The 17,673-nt window shown below is 41.9% G+C and overlaps 2 protein-coding genes across 2 annotated transcripts in view; one reads left to right on the top strand and one right to left on the bottom strand.

Annotated features, from left to right (window-relative positions):
• The first annotated feature begins 3,947 nt into the window (after positions 1-3,947).
• Positions 3,948-6,627, top strand: LOC125779339 (uncharacterized). The gene has a single exon (XM_049460632.1). It carries the CDS (start codon positions 4,845-4,847, stop codon positions 6,033-6,035), a length of 1,191 nt encoding a protein of 396 aa, XP_049316589.1. The 5' UTR covers positions 3,948-4,844; the 3' UTR covers positions 6,036-6,627.
• A 4,318-nt stretch (positions 6,628-10,945) lies between these two features.
• The window catches only part of LOC125779336 (uncharacterized), a 331,687-nt gene continuing 324,959 nt past the window's right edge, over positions 10,946-17,673 (bottom strand). The window contains exon 4 of the mRNA XM_049460629.1: positions 10,946-11,834. The gene's annotated coding sequence lies outside the window, so the exon portion shown is untranslated. The remainder of the gene's footprint in view (positions 11,835-17,673) is intronic.

Raw genomic sequence — 17,673 nt, 5'->3', positions numbered from 1 at the left:
AGCATTTTAAATATCTCAGACACTCATCTAATTTAACCATGTATTCAGAAATAGCTGGCGAAACAAGATTACTGATGAAACACTTTCCACAGTCGCATATGAAAAAAAATTTAGAATCTGATATAGGTCATATAGAAAGACTTTTAGAAACAGTTAACATTCACCATAGGCAAGCAAGGAGTATTAATATTCTAGGAACTGCTTTGAAAGTGGTTGCTGGAACGAACTCCCGACTTTGATGATTTTGAAAAACTAAAATTCAATCAACAAAAGCGAATTGAGTCAATAGATAGACAAGCAATAATAAATACTCGGATACAGGAACGAATTAACAAATTAACAGAAACCGTTAATACTATCGTTAATTATACAAAAGATAAAGAAATCGACACTGGTCACCTCTATGAAATATTACTCGCAAGGGATAGAACCTTAATCTCAGAACTTGAAACACTATTGTTGTCAATTACACTCGCAAAGATTCGCGTTATTAACCCTCTTATTCTCGATTCTAAAGATATAGAAAACATGTTAAATGAGCACTCTACAGGTATGACAATAATAGATTTAATGGAAGTAGCATATGTCAATGTAATACTAGATCATAATTTCCTACATTTCATAATTAAATATCCTGAACCTAGCTTAGTTTGTAAAAAGATAACTCTTTTTCCTGTTGAACACAACGGCACAATTCTACATTTCGCTAAAGGCAACAACGTTGCAGATTGCGGCGATAAGATCCTGCCAATTGGAAACTGCACCAATACATTAACTAAGACTTTCTGCAAGAAATTACCTTTCACCACTTGCGCTCAACAACTACACTCCGGTGGCACGGCACATTGAAATACTCGTCCCAGCCACCTAAAACCATTGGAAGTAATAGACGACGGTATCATCATTTTAAATGATGTAACTGCTGTTATAAAAATGGACAACAGTTCCGAAAAACCATCTATGGTACATTTCTGGTGACATTCGATAAAGAAGTCGAAATAAATGGGTCTCTATTCTCGAACATGAAGAATATTGTTAGACGACATCCCAGCTCAGCGACATCGGCGTTCTTGAATATCACTGGACCCCAAGAAATTCTAAGTCTATCATACCTACAAAGGCTTAACATCAAGAATCTACAATACATTGGAGAAATAGATAAAAAACTGACAACAAGGCCCGCAACGTTTAGCGTGGCTGTCCTCCTCATCATAGCTATTGTATTTTCTATCTTGAAGGTGCTCCAAAAATTAAAAGAAAAGCGACGCGCATCTTCCCTAAAGATTGTTATTGACAGCCTGAGGAAGCCCGAGGACGGCCTACAACTAGAAGGGGAGGAGTTAACTCAAATAGCTCATCCACAGACGGAGAACTCACGCGTGGCTTGAGTTAACAAAATTCTTATCCCACGCTAGCCACTGCGTTGGTCGCTCGATATTATTAATAGTACAACAGAAGATATTGAGAAGATAAGGAAATTCGTTATCTCACGTCAGCCACTGCATTGGTCGCCTGATGCTATTAATAGTGAAACAATACAAAGCCACGTAGCTAATAGTAAACATAGTCTCTAGATATACTTTTCTTTAGATTTAAGTTTTAGTTATAAATTGTAGCTCATAAGGTGCAGCAGTAGCTCACCAAATTATTATAAAATAAATAATTGAAAAAAAAATAAATGTTTAACTTATTTAACTTATACCTTTTAATTTTATATTTTCTCTTTGAGGAGTTCTATTTGTTGTTTAAGATGTACGATATCTTTCGTATTGTTTATTAATGTTGAAACAAAAGGTTTTTGTTTGTAATTCTGGAATATATTCAATATATTTAACCCAAGAAGAGGATAGCAATTTTTTATTAATTTCAGATTGTACGTGATGAGACGCTGTTAAAGTTACTCCTTCATGTCGGCCTGTGCATCATTCTCTTATTGTCATAATGCCTTGACTAGGGATTTCCATATGCAATTGTTGATTATTATCAAATTCTAGATATATCATTTCTTTGCTAAATCATTTGTAAAGCCACCGATTTTGAGAAGATAATTTTATCCAAACGTTTTCATTTGTAGAAGGTTTGAAATCACATGCTTCATTTTCTAATTGTTTTAAAGCTGCTACTTCACATGAATTATCCGTCGCTGATTTCCAAGCTAAATTTCCAGGACATTGGTGATGATTCTTTGAGTTAGTAGAACATTTTTATAGATCTACTTGGTTTATAAGTGAATATTGATTCAAATTAAATTTGTATATTAAATATTCTGAATTTATTTCTGGAATAATCATATTCTATTTGTATTTTCTTGTATGTGGATTTAATTTATATACGTTTGACGGTTCATACGATATTAAGGGAATTTCTATGTTTATGACTAGTCGTGAATCAACAATTAAACCTTTAGCAGTCATCGATTTATAAATTTCTTTTAATTCATTACCCGATTGTCTTCCAGGTAGTATTAATTTGTGTGGTAGTTTGTTTCTAATAAATTCAATTTCTTTATTAAGTTGCGAAGGCTTTAATAGTTTTGGATTTATGTGACCATGATTTATGTCAATTAGAAGATTAATTATCGAAGTCGTTCACATTCGTCCATAACTATTCCTATTGAAATGGTTAATATTTGAAACATCAAGGTCATTCGCTCAGCATTTTGTTCTTTTATTGTTTCGTTATAAAATTTATTAAGTTGTTGATTCATTTTCTCAAAATTACGGTTAACTTCATCGGTTGTCTCTTTTAATATATTTATGGTAGAATCAACTACCGATGTCTGCCTTTTAAACAATTTTGCTATATCTTTTTGGTTGTCGAAAATATTTCTAATATTTGATTCCATATTTTCTCGGTCATCAGCATCCATAATTCCGAATAATATATGGTAAATTGAACCAACGAATTCAAATGGTGCTCGCTTTTTTCTATTTTGTTCTTTTATAAACAATTCATTATTTGTTTTAAGACTATTATATTCGTCCTTTAAAGTTGCAGTAATCATTATGCAGGCATCTTCGTAATAGGTCAATATTTTGCATTGATGTTCCAGTCTGTTAATTATTTCCATTTTACTAATCCATTTTACTAATCGGTTCCAAACATATTGCTGTATTATTTTTCAGTTTAGTCACTGAAGCGCCTGGTTTAGCTGTATCATTAATGTATAATGACTTAGTTTGTGTTGCTAGCATGAGTATCGTTAAGAACCACATCATCAGTTTCCATGTTTTAATCGGTCGTTCTGAGGTTGCACTATGTTTTGTTATTCTCGAAGACAGGAAACTTGTAACATGATTTGCTTCCTCCGTTCTACTGCTGTTTGTTACCTCCAGTGGGCATAATTTGTGAACGCGCCGTTTAAGTATGCCATTTTTTAATTTTAGAGTTACAACTCTTATATTTCCATCCTTTCCCGGATAAGTTTCAATAACTTTTCCTAATGACCATTTGGCTGGATGAGATTAGCTTGTTTGGTTTTCCACTTCATGCGTTGTTCCACCATTACAACATATTCGCTTTCCCATCGTTTCCAAAAGTCTTTTTTAAGTGTTGGATTAATTTCCATCTATCTAATGAACCTATTTGGTTATCATTAATTGCTTCAGGACAATTGTGAGAACTAAATATCTTATAGAATTTAGTCCACACAAAGGCCCACCCTATTGTTCACAAGCATATACATATACGCAGCGGTAAAACCACGCCACGAAGATGGAGAAACCAGACATGCAGATAAAAGGACAACAAGAATGCATACGCAGCGGTAAAAACACGCCACGCAAACCAGACAAGCAGACGAAACAACAGCAAGCATGCATAAGCAGCGGTAAAATCACGCCACCGCCAGCAACACACGCCATCCCAGCAACACACGCCATCCCAACGCAACATGTGGCGAATGTGCTAGCACGCAACACTGGCTTGGTGGGTAGTTAGATGGCGGATGATCAGTGAGTCAGCACGGGACTGTGACAGCGTACACACGTTTTGGCATCAGACTACGCAGCGAGTTTATCCTCTGGCTAGTCTTGGTACCCTGACTTGTGAACGCCGTATGTTAAGGGTGAGCTCGGTAGTGAGTTTATCCTCTGACCGACTCAACCGTTAACATCGCGGTCGCTAAGACAGTCTTCCGTGATCCGGGATCTTTAAAAGTGACAGTCGTCTAGTTAGTGAAGCCTACGCGAGCGTCGGCAGAAGTAGCTGAGCGTAGTCGGCGTAGCACGCGAGGGTGAACGCGTATAGCAGGGCAGCGATAGGGAAGCCCACACGAGCGTCGGCAGAAGCAGCAGCGCGTGATTGAAGCGGTACGGAGCAACAAGTCGTCTAGTTAGTGAAGCCTACGCGAGCGTCGGCAGAAGTAGCCGAGCGTAGTCGGCGTAGCACGCGAGGGTGAACGCGTATAGCAGGGCAGCGATAGGGAAGCCCACACGAGCGTCGGCAGAAGCAGCAGCGCGTGATTGAAGCGGTACGGAGCAGCAAGTCGTCTAGCACCCAGGAGCGCGGCAGAGCGGGGAAACGGTATTGCCCTAACGGAGCACATCGAACCGTTACCCTAACAGCGCCGTCCTCGGGCGACGACTGTACAACGCAGGAGACGTTTTGTGACTTGAATTAATATATTATATTAGATATTAATATAAGTTGAAATAAATAAAGAACGATTCGCAGAAGAGCCCCAACACTTACAAATTTATTGTAATGAACCCTGGACACGGCGAGTATACCTCAGAAATTATGCTTGTAAGAAGCAGGGGCAGCAAAAAGCTTCGTTACAATTGGCGCCCGAGCAGGGACCCTGCGGATCGTATATTATCAGGAAAACGACATTTAGTACGGAGATGGCAGACCTCATGTGGTTAGACAACGTGTCCAAGGAGCAACTAATCTCCTTCACACAGAGTCTGGGAGTTGACCACATAGGCACCACGCGGGAGATTCGTAAGCGCATAACTACATTGGCAGCCAAGGCGCACGGAGACCCGGAAGTAGAAGAACAATTTTTAAAAATGGAAGCTGCATACAAAGCAGGTGAGATCGCTTCACGAGACGAAGGCGATCAGAAGACAACCTTCGCAGCAGATCAAGACAGAGGGACCGCGAGCACTTTCGCGGAATCATCACGGCTACAGCCGCCACAAATCAACAGGTTACTTCAACAGAACCACATTGTTACATTCGCACCCATCATCGACCAGGTGAGGAAGTGGTCCGTGAAATACGACGGCGGGCGAGACCCATTAGCGTTTGTCGAGAGATTAGAAGAGCTCTCCGAAGTGTACATGGTGAATGTGGACATTCTTCCAAGAACCATGCCCGAATTATTGTGCGGTACCGCTCTCCATTGGTATCGCAACAATAACGATCATTGGGAGAGTTGGACAACCTTCAAAAAGGACTTTCTGCGCTTCTTCCTACCAGCACGTTACTTCGAACGCCTCGAAGGTAACATACGGCAGCGAAGACAAAACGTTCGAGAAAAATACAAGGACTACGTTCTAGCTATGCAGAGCTTAATGCGACACGTTGGGTATAATCCGGAAGAGCGACTGGAAAGAATTTTTCGGAATAGTCACACAGATTATTTGCTCTACATTCAGCGGCGAGATTTCGAGACGCTGGCCGAACTCATCACACTGGCAGAAGAGTACGAAGGGATATATGAAGGACAACGACGAGAAGTAGAGCCATCTCGACGCGAGATGACGAGACACATTATAGGTGACCACGAGGCGAGACATGCAAGTAGGCCGTTACCACGTGCACCACAACACCACGGGACGGTAGATGCGCATCGTCAGCAACCATCTACGAGTGGAGCCGTTAGGCCGGGTAATATCTGCTTCAGATGTGGTCAGGAAGGTCACCATGCCAGGAGATGCCGTAATCCCAAGAAATTATGTTGCAGGGAGTGTGGCCCAGCGGATGTGCTAACGAAAGAATGTTGTCATCGACAACGGGGAAACGACGAAGGGTTTCGCCAAAGACAAGGCGTGGTGGACCCACGGAAATCAGCGCCAAACCACCAATAATTATGCATCAGGAACGCGGCCGGCTATACGCCTTAATCACGCTGGGCGGAGAACCGGCGGAAGCCGTCATCGACACCGGCGCTTCGAAAAGTTTCATATCACCACGAATTGCAGAACATATGGACGCAACCGGGAACAGTAAGAAGGTGACCGTAGCTATCGAGATAAAAATGGCCGATGGCACCACCAGCAAGATTTTTGACGCCATGGAGACCACCATTCAACTCGGACAGACATCGCTAAAGGCAGTGTTACACGTGATGCCCGGAGCGATTGATGACGTCATACTTGGATTGGATAAACTGGGGAACATGGGAGCTATAGTATCCTGCGGAGGTCACCAGGTAGTGCTGAAAGCGTCAGATGCGCAGCAATCAACGGCAGCCCGCACCGTGTCATCTAAAGCCGTAAGCAACGTAACCCTTACTACGCCAGACACACGCCTGCTAAAGCGCAGGATGAAGAAGAAAAACAGACGAAAACTTAAGTGCAGGAGGGACTTCATCGGCCGTCAACCAGAGAAACGAAGCGGCCCGTATACGTGATTTTTTAGACGAAGAACTTCGAAAATTTGAAAGCATGAGTGGAGTGACGACCGTGGCGGAACATAAAATCACTATGACCGACAGCCGACCAATCAAGCAACGATATTTTCCGCGGAATCCAGCGATGCAGGCCATCATCAACGCCGAGATCGACGAGCTGCTGGCGAAGAAATGTATTGAGCCGTCTCACAGCCCACACAGCGCGCCGATTGTGTTGGCACGGAAGAAGAACGGTAAGTGGCGTTTATGCGTGGATTATCGGCAACTCAACGCCCGATCTGTACCCGACGCATATCCCTTACTTAGAATACAACATATACTTGACAAGTTACGAAGAGCAAGGTACATTAGTAGTCTGGATCTCAAGAACGGCTACTGGCAGATACCTTTGGAGCAAGGCAGCCGCCCGTATACCGCCTTTACCGTACCTGGGCGTGGCCTATTTCAATGGCGCGTGATGCCATTCGGCTTACATTCGGCACCAGCGACGTTCCAGAGAGTACTCGACCAGGTCATAGGCCCGGAGATGGAACCACACGTCTTCGCCTACCTGTACGATATAATCGTCATAGGCTCTACATTCGAGGAACACATACGGAATTTGCGAAAGGTACTGCAGAGACTACAGCCGAACAACCTTCGAATTAACCCTGAAAAGTGCGAGTTTTTTAAGAAGGAACTCCGATACTTAGGACAAAGGCATCCACACCGACCCCGAGAAAGTTGCAGCAATCCAGGAGCTGAAGCCCCCAACTAACGTGAAAGAAGTCCGTCAGTATCCTGGGATAGCCTCTTGGTATCGCCGCTTTGTGCCAGATTTCGCGACCATGAGCCAGCCGCTCACAGCTCTCTTGAAGAAAGGGAAACACTGGAAATGGGGACCTGAGCAACAATCAGCATTTGAAAGCATCAAGCAAAAGTTAATGGAGGCTCCCGTCCTGGCATGTCCGGATTTCAGCCAGGCATTCACTTTGCAGACGGACGCCAGCAATATCGGCCTTGGAGCCGTACTGACGCAGAATCTGGAAGGAGGAGAACGCGTAATTGCCTACGCCAGCCGAAAATTAAATGAGGCAGAGAAAAACTATTCAGCTACCGAAAAGGAGTGCCTCGCCATAGTCTGGGGAATTCGGAAAATGAGACCCTACCTAGAAGGATATCGATTTAAGGTGATAACCGATCACATGTCACTGGAGTGGCTGAATTCCATAGAGAGCCCTTCCGGTCGTATAGCACGATGGGCTTTAGAGTTACAGCAGCATACTTTCGACATCGAATATCGTAAAGGGAAACTCAACCAAGTAGCAGACGCACTGTCCCGACAGCCGCTAGAGACCATAAGGCAAGCGACGACGAGGGCTCCACAATGCAAATGGTGGCGAAAGCGAGTAGAAGAAGTTCGCGCAAACCCAGAGAAGTACGCAGATTACATGGAGAAGGATGGCCAACTTTATCGCCACATTCCGTGTAGATCTCAGGATGAAGAGGCTATACCCTGGAAGCTATGTGTGCCTAAGCCCCTCCGCATAAGAGTGCTGCAAGAGAACCACGATATTCCTAGCGCCGGACACATGGGCACACGCCGGACAGTAGCCCGAGTCGCCAACCGATACTACTGGCCAGGAATGTTCCGCGACGTTAGTCGGTACGTACGCCAGTGTGAGTCCTGCCAGAAATACAAGGAAGGACAGCAGAGACCAGCAGGGAGATGCTCTCACAGGTGGCACAGGAACCGTTTGCACAGTTTGCACCGACTTCATCGGACCCTTACCGCGATCAACCCATGGCAACACAACGCTACTGGTGTTTTTCGGCCGCTTCAGCAAATGGGTTGAATTGGTCCCCATGAGGCGCGCTACAGCTGAAGGACTTCGTCGCGCATTTAGAGAGAGAATCCTCGCGAGATTTGGTGTTCCGAAGATCCTTATTTCGGACAATGGTGTTCAATTCACGAGTACATTATGGCAACACTATCTAAAGGAATCAGAGGTACGCCACGGAAAGAGTAAACCGCACGATCAAGCGAATTATTGCACAACTCAGCAAATCACGACACCAGCAATGGGACGATTTTCTCCCAGAGATTGAGCTGGCAGTAAATTCCAGCATCTCGGCCTCCACAGGGTATAGCCCGGAATTTCTCGTACAAGGACGAGAACCGCGACTCCCAAGGGCCCTTTTCGACAAAGTTAATATCGGCACAGGTATGATACCCCCGACGGCTGAAGAAAAGTACGACAGGATGCAGGAAGCCTTCAGAATCGTTCGACAAAACATAGAGAGAGCATCCATGGACCAAGCCTGCCACTATAATTTGAGGCGTAGAAAATGGACCCCCGCGATCGGAGAGCTAGTTCTGGCGAAAGAACATCATCTCTCTAAAGCCGCAGAAGGTTTCGCCGCAAAGTTAGCCCGATGGTCCTTATAAAATTCTAAGATACATTTCACCAGTGATCGTACATGTCCAGAAGATCGACGGTGGCAAGGAGAAAACAGTGAACATCAGCGAATTGAAGCTGTACAACAGCTTCGCGGCAGCGTAAAATGAAAAAAAATTTAAATAAACAAATTTGAAAATTTCAAATCTAAAAATTACAAATTTAAAAATTACAAATTTAAAAATTACAAATTTAAAAATTGCAAATTTAAAAATTACAAACTTAAAAATTACAAATTTAAAAAAAAAAGAAAATAAATATAAATCCTTACTCAAACGAGCATGCCTACCGACCAAAACGAGTACCAAACGAGTAGATCAAAATCATTCGACCGTGAGCCGTCAGTGAGATTAGACATCCGGAGAATACACACAAGATGAACGACAAAGATAAATGGACGCAGAGCGTAAAGCGATTCCGCGAGCGGATGGCGGAGGAGCAAAGGAAGCTCCCCAGGACACAGCCACTGGAGGCAACGGGCACTTCAGACACTAGAAGTGCCAGATCAGCACGCGCAGATGCTCTGCAAGCAGCGACGCAACATCTGGCGCGACGCACAGGGGTAGCAACAGCTAGCCACAGATCCAACGCTTGCGCGGCCAACGTACCCGACGCCGCCACATCGCACCAGGTCAACGCCGCCACCACTGTGCACACCACCGACCGTAACGCCAGGGCAGTTTCCGCAAAGACTCGTAAGGCGCAAACTGCCATGAGGCGCTCTATCGCAGCGCACGTAAGCACGACGCGCCGAGCTTCTTGGGCTGCAGCGTCGCAGAGAACCAACCTGGCCGCGGTGCCATGCACCATCGGCAGGATCAGTAGCAGCGAAACGTCTACCTCTGACGATTCCACCGTCCCATGGAGATCGCCGGTGATCGAACTTTCGTCCGAAAATGAAGATACGCTACCGGAGAACATGAAGGCGGAACTTACCTTCCCAGCGGGGCCAAATGGAGTCTGCCTATACCAAGCAGACTAACAATCTCTGGAGGACGGATGTTGGCTTACAGACACGGTCATTGATGCGTACGTGAAGCACTTGGAAGCTGAATTCGGTCCGAAAGGTACAGTTCTTAGCCCATTCGTGGTCTGGCAGCTGAACCAGCCAGGAAGAGGCGATGAAAACTTCCGCCGCATTCACCGCTGGATTCGCAACATTGACATATTTGGACAGAGGGTAGTACTAGCGCCAAACAGCACCGAGCACCACTGGTACCTCCTCGCCCTATCCAACCGCGAGCTCACGCACCACGTCACGGACACAGTCTGCTACCACCAACACCAGATATGGACAGCAGATTCCTGGATGAGGGGTAAGGTCACCCACGCAACCACGGCCTGGCGCGAATTCCTCCAGTGGGAATACAAGGAAAGAGGCGGAGAAGGAGAATTTGAGTATCGGGAGCTGCTGATAGACGTACCCCAGCAAGAAATCACGAATGACTGCGGTATATACGTGCTGGAGACAATAGAACGGGTCATGCGACACGTCGGACGAAACAAAGGGGCGCTCGGATGTATCTCCGAACCCTTCACGGCGAAGCTGGCAGCTGAAAAGCGAGCCCAAGTATTGGCCACCTTCAGACGACACACCCGCGCCCATCGTCGAAATACCAGCACCATCATCTGCGGAAGTAGAGCTGCCACCCGAAGGTATAAAAATCCCTATCGGCGAAGCAAACGGAACAGCATTGGAGGCTTTCCCGGAAATTGCGGATAGAATCCGCAGAGGCCTCAAGGACCTCTCAGACGGCATGGGGAAGCACCGGCTAAAATTTAATACAGCCAAGCTCAAAGTGTTCATGTACCGGTGGGGCGTCCACATCACAGCAAAAGCCACAACAACAACCACGGCAACTAAAGGACCCTAAGGAGACAATTTTTTCCAACTTTTCTAACTAAATTTAAGTTATATTAATAAATAAAATAACCGACCTCAACGTGAAGCTAGCGGCACATCTGAAAAAAAAAGTTTCTACTTCAAATTGTGCATATTATAATAGCTACTCGCCAAAATTTCAGAAATTTATCTTGCGCAATTATCTGTTGACGTGTGAGTCTATTTCGGTGATTTCCCCAAATTGAATATCGAGCTGTAATTAAATTTTTATTTTTGAAAGGCAATACGCCTTCACAAATCAAAGATGAGTTGGACTCTGTGTATGGTGACTCTGCACCATCGTTTACCACCGTAAAATTTTGGGCAGCTAAATTTAAACGTGGTCGCAGGAGCTTGGAAGATGATGAACGTCCTGGGCGTCCTAAAACTGTAACCACTAACGATAACGACGACCGCCGGATTAAAGTTAGGGAAAGTTAGATTATGAAGATGTCAAAAGAAACTGTTTGTCACATATTAAACCATGATTTGGGCATGAGAAAGCTGTCCGCGCGTTGGGTGCCGCGTTTGCTTACGCTAGACCACAAACGTGCGCGCATGAACATTTCCAGCGCTCTGTTGGCTCAGTTTAGAGGCGATAAGACCGACTTTTGGCGCCGAGTGATAACTGTAGACGAAACTTGGATTCATCATTATACGCCCGAAACAAAAAACAATCTAAACAGTGGATTGAAAAGGGGGAACCAGCCCCAAAAAAACCTAAAGCTGTGTATTCGGCTGGGAAAGTGATGGCGAGTGTTTTTTGGGACAGCCATGGAATTATTTTTATCGACTATCTTGAAAAAGAAAAAACTATAACAGGAGCATACTACGCATCATTATTGGACAAGCTAAAGGAAGAAATTTCGAAAAATCGGCCACATTTGCAAAAAAAGAAAGTCTTGTTCCACCAAGACAACGCACCATCTCACACCTCAACAGTCGCCATGGCGAAAATCCACGAATTGCGGTTCGAACTGCTTGACCATCCACCTTATTCACCGGATCCAAGCGACTTTTTTTGTTTCCTCAACTTAAAACTGCGCTCGGCGGCCAGAGATTTTCGTCAAATGAGGAGGCATTATCTTTCGTGAACTCGTATTTTGCAGACAAAGACACCAAGTACTATTTGGAAGGGTTGCAGAGATGGGAGCATCGCTGGGAGAAGTATGTGGAGTTACAAGGAGACTATGTAGAAAAATAAAAAAAAAAAAATTTTGAAAAAGTCGCGCGCATCATGGTTAGGTCGGTTATTTATCGGACAGCCCTCGTATATGTATATATAAAAACAAAAAAAAAAAAAAAAAATTATAATTGAATGATGAATTTATATGGAAAAAATAAGAGAAACAAATTTTTGGAAAAAAAAATATTGAACAAAAAAAAAAAACACAACTTTCATAAGGGTATATAAAGTGAAAAATATATAAGATATAAGATATAAAATATAAAATATACATATACTTTTAGGTGTAAATCTTAGAGTTTTTCTTGAAACCAAATGACGATTGTAACTACATATGTATATATACTTTTAGGCGTAAATCTTAGATTTTTTTTTCTCCTATATCAAATCACCATTGTAAGTTAGCAATACTATTTTTTTTTTAAACTTTTTTTAAGAAACCATTGTAAATTAACAATAGAATTTATTGAATTTTGCATGGAATGCAAAACCCTCCGAAGTGGGGGGGGAGTGTGAGAACTAAATATCTTATAGAATTTAGTCCACACAAAGGCCCACCCTATTGTTCACAGGCATATATACGCAGCGGTAAACCACGCCACGAAGATGGAGAATCCAGACACGCAGATAAAAGGACAACAAGAATGTATACGCAGCGGTAAAAACACGCCACGCAAACCAGACAAGCAGACGAAACAACAGCAAGCATGCATAAGCAGCGGTAAAATCACGCCACCGCCAGCAACACACGCCATCCCAACGCAACATGTGGCGAATGTGCTAGCACGCAACACTGGCTTGGTAGTTAGATGGCGGATGATCAGTGAGTCAGCACGGGACTGTGACAGCGTACACACGTTTTGGCATCAGACTACGCAGCGAGTTTATCCTCTGGCTAGTCTTGGTACCCTGACTTGTGAACGCCGTATGTTAAGGGTGAGCTCGGTAGTGAGTTTATCCTCTGACCGACTCAACCGTTAACATCGCGGTCGCTAAGACAGTGATCCGGGATCTTTAAAAGTGACAGTCGTCTAGTTAGTGAAGCCTACGCGAGCGTCGGCAGAAGTAGCTGAGCGTAGTCGGCGTAGCACGCGAGGGTGAACGCGTATAGCAGGGCAGCGATAGGGAAGCCCACACGAGCGTCGGCAGAAGCAGCAGCGCGTGATTGAAGCGGTACGGAGCAGCAAGTCGTCTAGCACCCAGGAGCGCGGCAGAGCGGGGAAACGGTATTGCCCTAACGGAGCACATCGAACCGTTACCCTAACAGCGCCGTCCTCGGGCGACGACTGTACCCGCAGGAGACGTTTTGTGACTTGAATTAATATATTATATTAGATATTAATATAAGTTGAAATAAATAAAGAACGATTAGCAGAAGAGCCCCAACACTTACAAATTTATTGTAACGAACCCTGGACACGGCGAGTATACCTCAGCAATTATACTTGTAAGAAGCAGGGGCAGCAAAAAGCTTCGTTACACAATATATTATTGGACATCCTATTAAAAAATGGCCGGGCGTTAAAACGTCTATATCGCTTTCACTATCTATCGCACATAAATGATATTTCACCGACTTCACTCCTGCCTGCCCGAAATGCCATTGAATTTTATATGCTTATAACATATAATTATTTTTGATTGCCATTTTAAAATCTCGGTCTAATATTCTACAAGCTCCGACAAAATTTGTTCCATTGTCCAAATATATATGTTCACTTTAACTCTTTTGGCAAAAAATCTTTTCAAAGCAGCTAGGAACGCTTCGGTTGTTATATCACTTACTGCTTCTAAATGAATAGCTTTTGTTGCCTTACAAACAAATACAGCTATGTGTTCTTTAAATATTTTTTGTCCTTTTCTTTTTGAACATTTTATATTCTTTGCGGTAACGAACGCATTGACTACAAGATCGAATTTTTTTTTTATGGAATTCTTTAATCCAACAATCCAGTAATTCCTTCTAATCATTGATTCCATTAACTTGTTTCCTCCATGCAAAGTTATTTTATGAATATTTTCAATTATTAATGATGACAAATGTGATCTATTTAATATCATTGGGTGGTTTTGATTAAATTGAAAATTTGCTCTACCCAATCTACCTCCTACCCGAAGGATTCCCTTATTATCCAAAATTGGATTTAAGCTTGCAATGCTGCAATTGCTCTGAATTTCCTCTCTAAAGCTTAGTACGCAGCTCTCAAGAAACGTAAAAACTTCATATAAAAAACGCTTAAGAAACGGTCCAGAAACGTTCCTGCGATAAACTTACTTGTGCTAGTACGCAGCTCTCAAGAAATCTAGTACTAATTTTTAATACTTTTTTTCAATAAAATGTGAATATGGCAAACCTGGTTTTGCGAAGAAACATCAAATCAACAATTGTTTCTTGAAGGAAATTCGAAGTAATCGTCAAATTCATCCTAAATTAGTTGAAATCATTATTATAAAGTATATTCCATTTTGAAATGTTGTATAAAACCAACCAATCATCAACAACATTCCTTAAATCTCAATGAAAATATTTGTGTTACCATACACATACATACATACATACATACATACATACGCACAAAGTTTGTTTACTTTGTTTATTCTCTCTTGCTCTTCTAATGTGGATCATTCACAATGCGTAACCAGCTGTCAAAATTACTTTAGAAATAATGTATTTTTGTTCTTGAGCAATTACTTGAGAGCTGCGTACCAACCTTAAATTGTAATTTTTGTGGATATCTTATTAACATCTCTTCAGCTTCTTTCATTTCTAAGTTTTCTAAGTATTCAGGGCATTTTTTCCCCTTATTATTTTTATAAATCGCAAAATATAAGCTACTACCCTTATTAATTTGCTTGCCAAGAAATGTAATTCCTTTGAGATTGTCACATACGTTGCATCGATTTGAATAATCTTCATTGGCCAATGATGTTCCTCTTCTCGCAACCATTTTGGGCTCTTCCACCATAGATCGTGTTCTATTAGTTTATTCGCCAGTACCCCTCTGGATGCTACATCAGCTGGATTGTCCTTTGTTCCAACGTATTGCCATTACTTTGACAATTATTTATCCATGCTAACGTTGTAGTTGAATCGCTCCAAGCAAATATTTTCATTTCTCTGTTGATGACTGTTTTTATCCTTTGCAGCAATTTAGCAAGTAGGTGAGCCGCGCATAGTTCCAGTTTTGGTAACGTTTTATTTTTCTAATTGGATTTACTTTAGTTTTACCAGCAACAATTGTTATAACTGATCCAACTTTAGCATATACAACTGCTGCATAAACTTCCTCTGAAGCATCTGCGAATCCATGTAGTTCAAATTTAAAGTTGTTTTTAATTTCAAACCATCTAGGAATTTTTATTCGTTTTATCTCTGGTATATTCTGCATAAACTCTTGCCATTATTTTGTTAAAATCTCGTCAAGTAATTCGTCCCAGTTGAGTTTCATCAACCAAAGTTTCTGTATAAATAGCTTTGCTATAACGGTTATTGGTGAAAGCCATCCCATTGCGACGAAAATTCGCGCCAAATTAGACAAAGCTTGTCTTTTTGTAAGTTATTTACTGGAATAGTTGCTATGATTTCACTGTTGTTTGACATCCACTTCCTTAAGTGAAATCCATATTTTTGTAGTTGTTTCGATATTTCATACTGCCTTTACATTCATCTATTGAATCTGCTCCTGTCATTAAATCGTCCATGTAGAAGTCGTTTTTAATGATGTTTGAAAGCAAATAGTTGTGGGGTTCGCATAATTTGGCAATTTCTTGTAAAGTTCTCGTTGCCAAGAAAGGAGCTGATGCTGTCCCATATGTAACTGTTTATAGTTTGTATTCTTCTATCGGCTCTCTTTTTGTTGCTCTCCACAATATAAGTTGGTAATCTTGATCACTATCTGTTATTTTAATTTGGCAATATCACTTGTTAATACATATTGCCAAAGTCTCCATTTGATTAAAATGTCAAATATATCTTTTTGAAGTCTCGGTCGTATGAAGAGGATGTCATTTAAACTACTTCCATTTGTAGTTTTTGCAGACGCATCGAAAACTACTTGTAGTTTAGTCGTTCTACTGTCTTCTCGAATCACTGCTTGATGTGGCAAATAGTATTTTCCTCATCTATTTTCACTTGCTTTTTCCATGTGGCCCATTTCTGAATATTCTTTCATAAATTGCACATATTGTTGTTTTAACTCGTCATTTGTAGCGAACCTTCTCTCAAGATTAAGCTATGGCGAAGTTAGCTTGTTTGCGAGAATCGCCCAATTCTTTTTCTTGTTTAAAAGGTAGATTGACGACAAATCGATTATTTTCATCTCTCACTGTTGTTTTTTTTTATCTGTTAGAGTTGTGGTGTCTACTTTTTCCCAAAACTTCTCCAATATTGTGGTAACCGCTGCTAAAATTGTGTTGTTTTCTCGGTTGTTGTAAAACTCCCGACAATATCCAGCCCAATTTCGTGGCTTGACCTAGTATTCGATCTTTTTTAAATATGTCTTCTACATCCCATTTAAACGGTTTGTCTGGTTGAGCACTCGCTAATTTCGGCAAAATTAGTTATTCGACATTGTACGCCTCGTTGCTTAGGAATCTCGGCTTGATTTTAATGTTGATTTTAAATTTGGACACTCCCACTGTGGTATTTCCTAAACCTTGAAGTTCAGTTACTTCTCTTCTTCTTGGTAAACAGAGTATTTGAGCTGCTTCTTCGGAAATAGTAGTGTTTTGGGATCCTTGATCGATTAGAGCTCGCAATGTTACATACTCTCCATTTGCTGCCTTCACCCTTATCTGTGCTGTTGCTAGGAGTATCGCCGTTTCCGAATGTTTCGTCATCATTGTGGAAGATGTTTTTGTGATATTTTCTTCACTTCCTCCTTTTCCTTTTTGGAATTCATTGAAGTACAATAAATTATGATGATTTCTTTCACACTTATTGCACTTCTTATTATTACATTTGCCTTCATATACGTGATCAAGGCAAATGTAGCATAGCTTGTTGTTTGTTATGCATTTTCTTCGATTCATCGTATCCAATATCTGAAACTTTCTGCATTCACCAATTTGATGGCCATGAACCTTGCAGTATACACAATTTTTTTGTGCCGCTTTATAAAATGTGTTCGCTGTGGCTGCTTTTGATTATTCCATTTAGCTGCTCCAGAAAACTAAAGACGTCATCCAGGCTTTGTATATCCATACTTTTTTATGTTTTGCTCGTATAAACGTAGACTTTCTTTGTCTAGTTTTCGAACCACAATCCGAGCTATGATGGCTTGTTCATCATTTAAATTTAGATTTAGTCTCTTTAATGCATAAATGCATTCTTTGGTGGTATCTGACAGCTGCTTCATGCTTGCTGCACTTTCTCCATTTGCCGCCAGTTTATCAAGTAGTCTGTCTACTTGTGCTGCGAATTGTAGCCTTCTATTCTCATATCTTTCCTTGAGAATTTGCCAAGCAGCTTTATAATTTGTTTCTATTATTGGTAGATGTTGAATTAATCTACCAGCTTCTCCACCTAATGATGTCTTCAATCGAAACATCTTTTCCACTTCAGTAAAGTGCTTCGAATCATGCACCT

Source organism: Bactrocera dorsalis, chromosome 6, assembly GCF_023373825.1.
Source record: "Bactrocera dorsalis isolate Fly_Bdor chromosome 6, ASM2337382v1, whole genome shotgun sequence".
NCBI classification, from domain to species: Eukaryota; Metazoa; Arthropoda; class Insecta; order Diptera; family Tephritidae; genus Bactrocera; species Bactrocera dorsalis.
The sequence above is the reverse complement of the archived record's forward strand: the minus strand, read 5'-3'. Positions and strand labels throughout refer to the sequence as shown.

Bases quoted from the DNA above. Each gene is read 5' to 3' on its own strand.
- LOC125779339 (XM_049460632.1), top strand. From the start codon at position 4,845: ATGGCAGACCTCATGTGGTTAGACAACGTGTCCAAGGAGCAACTAATC.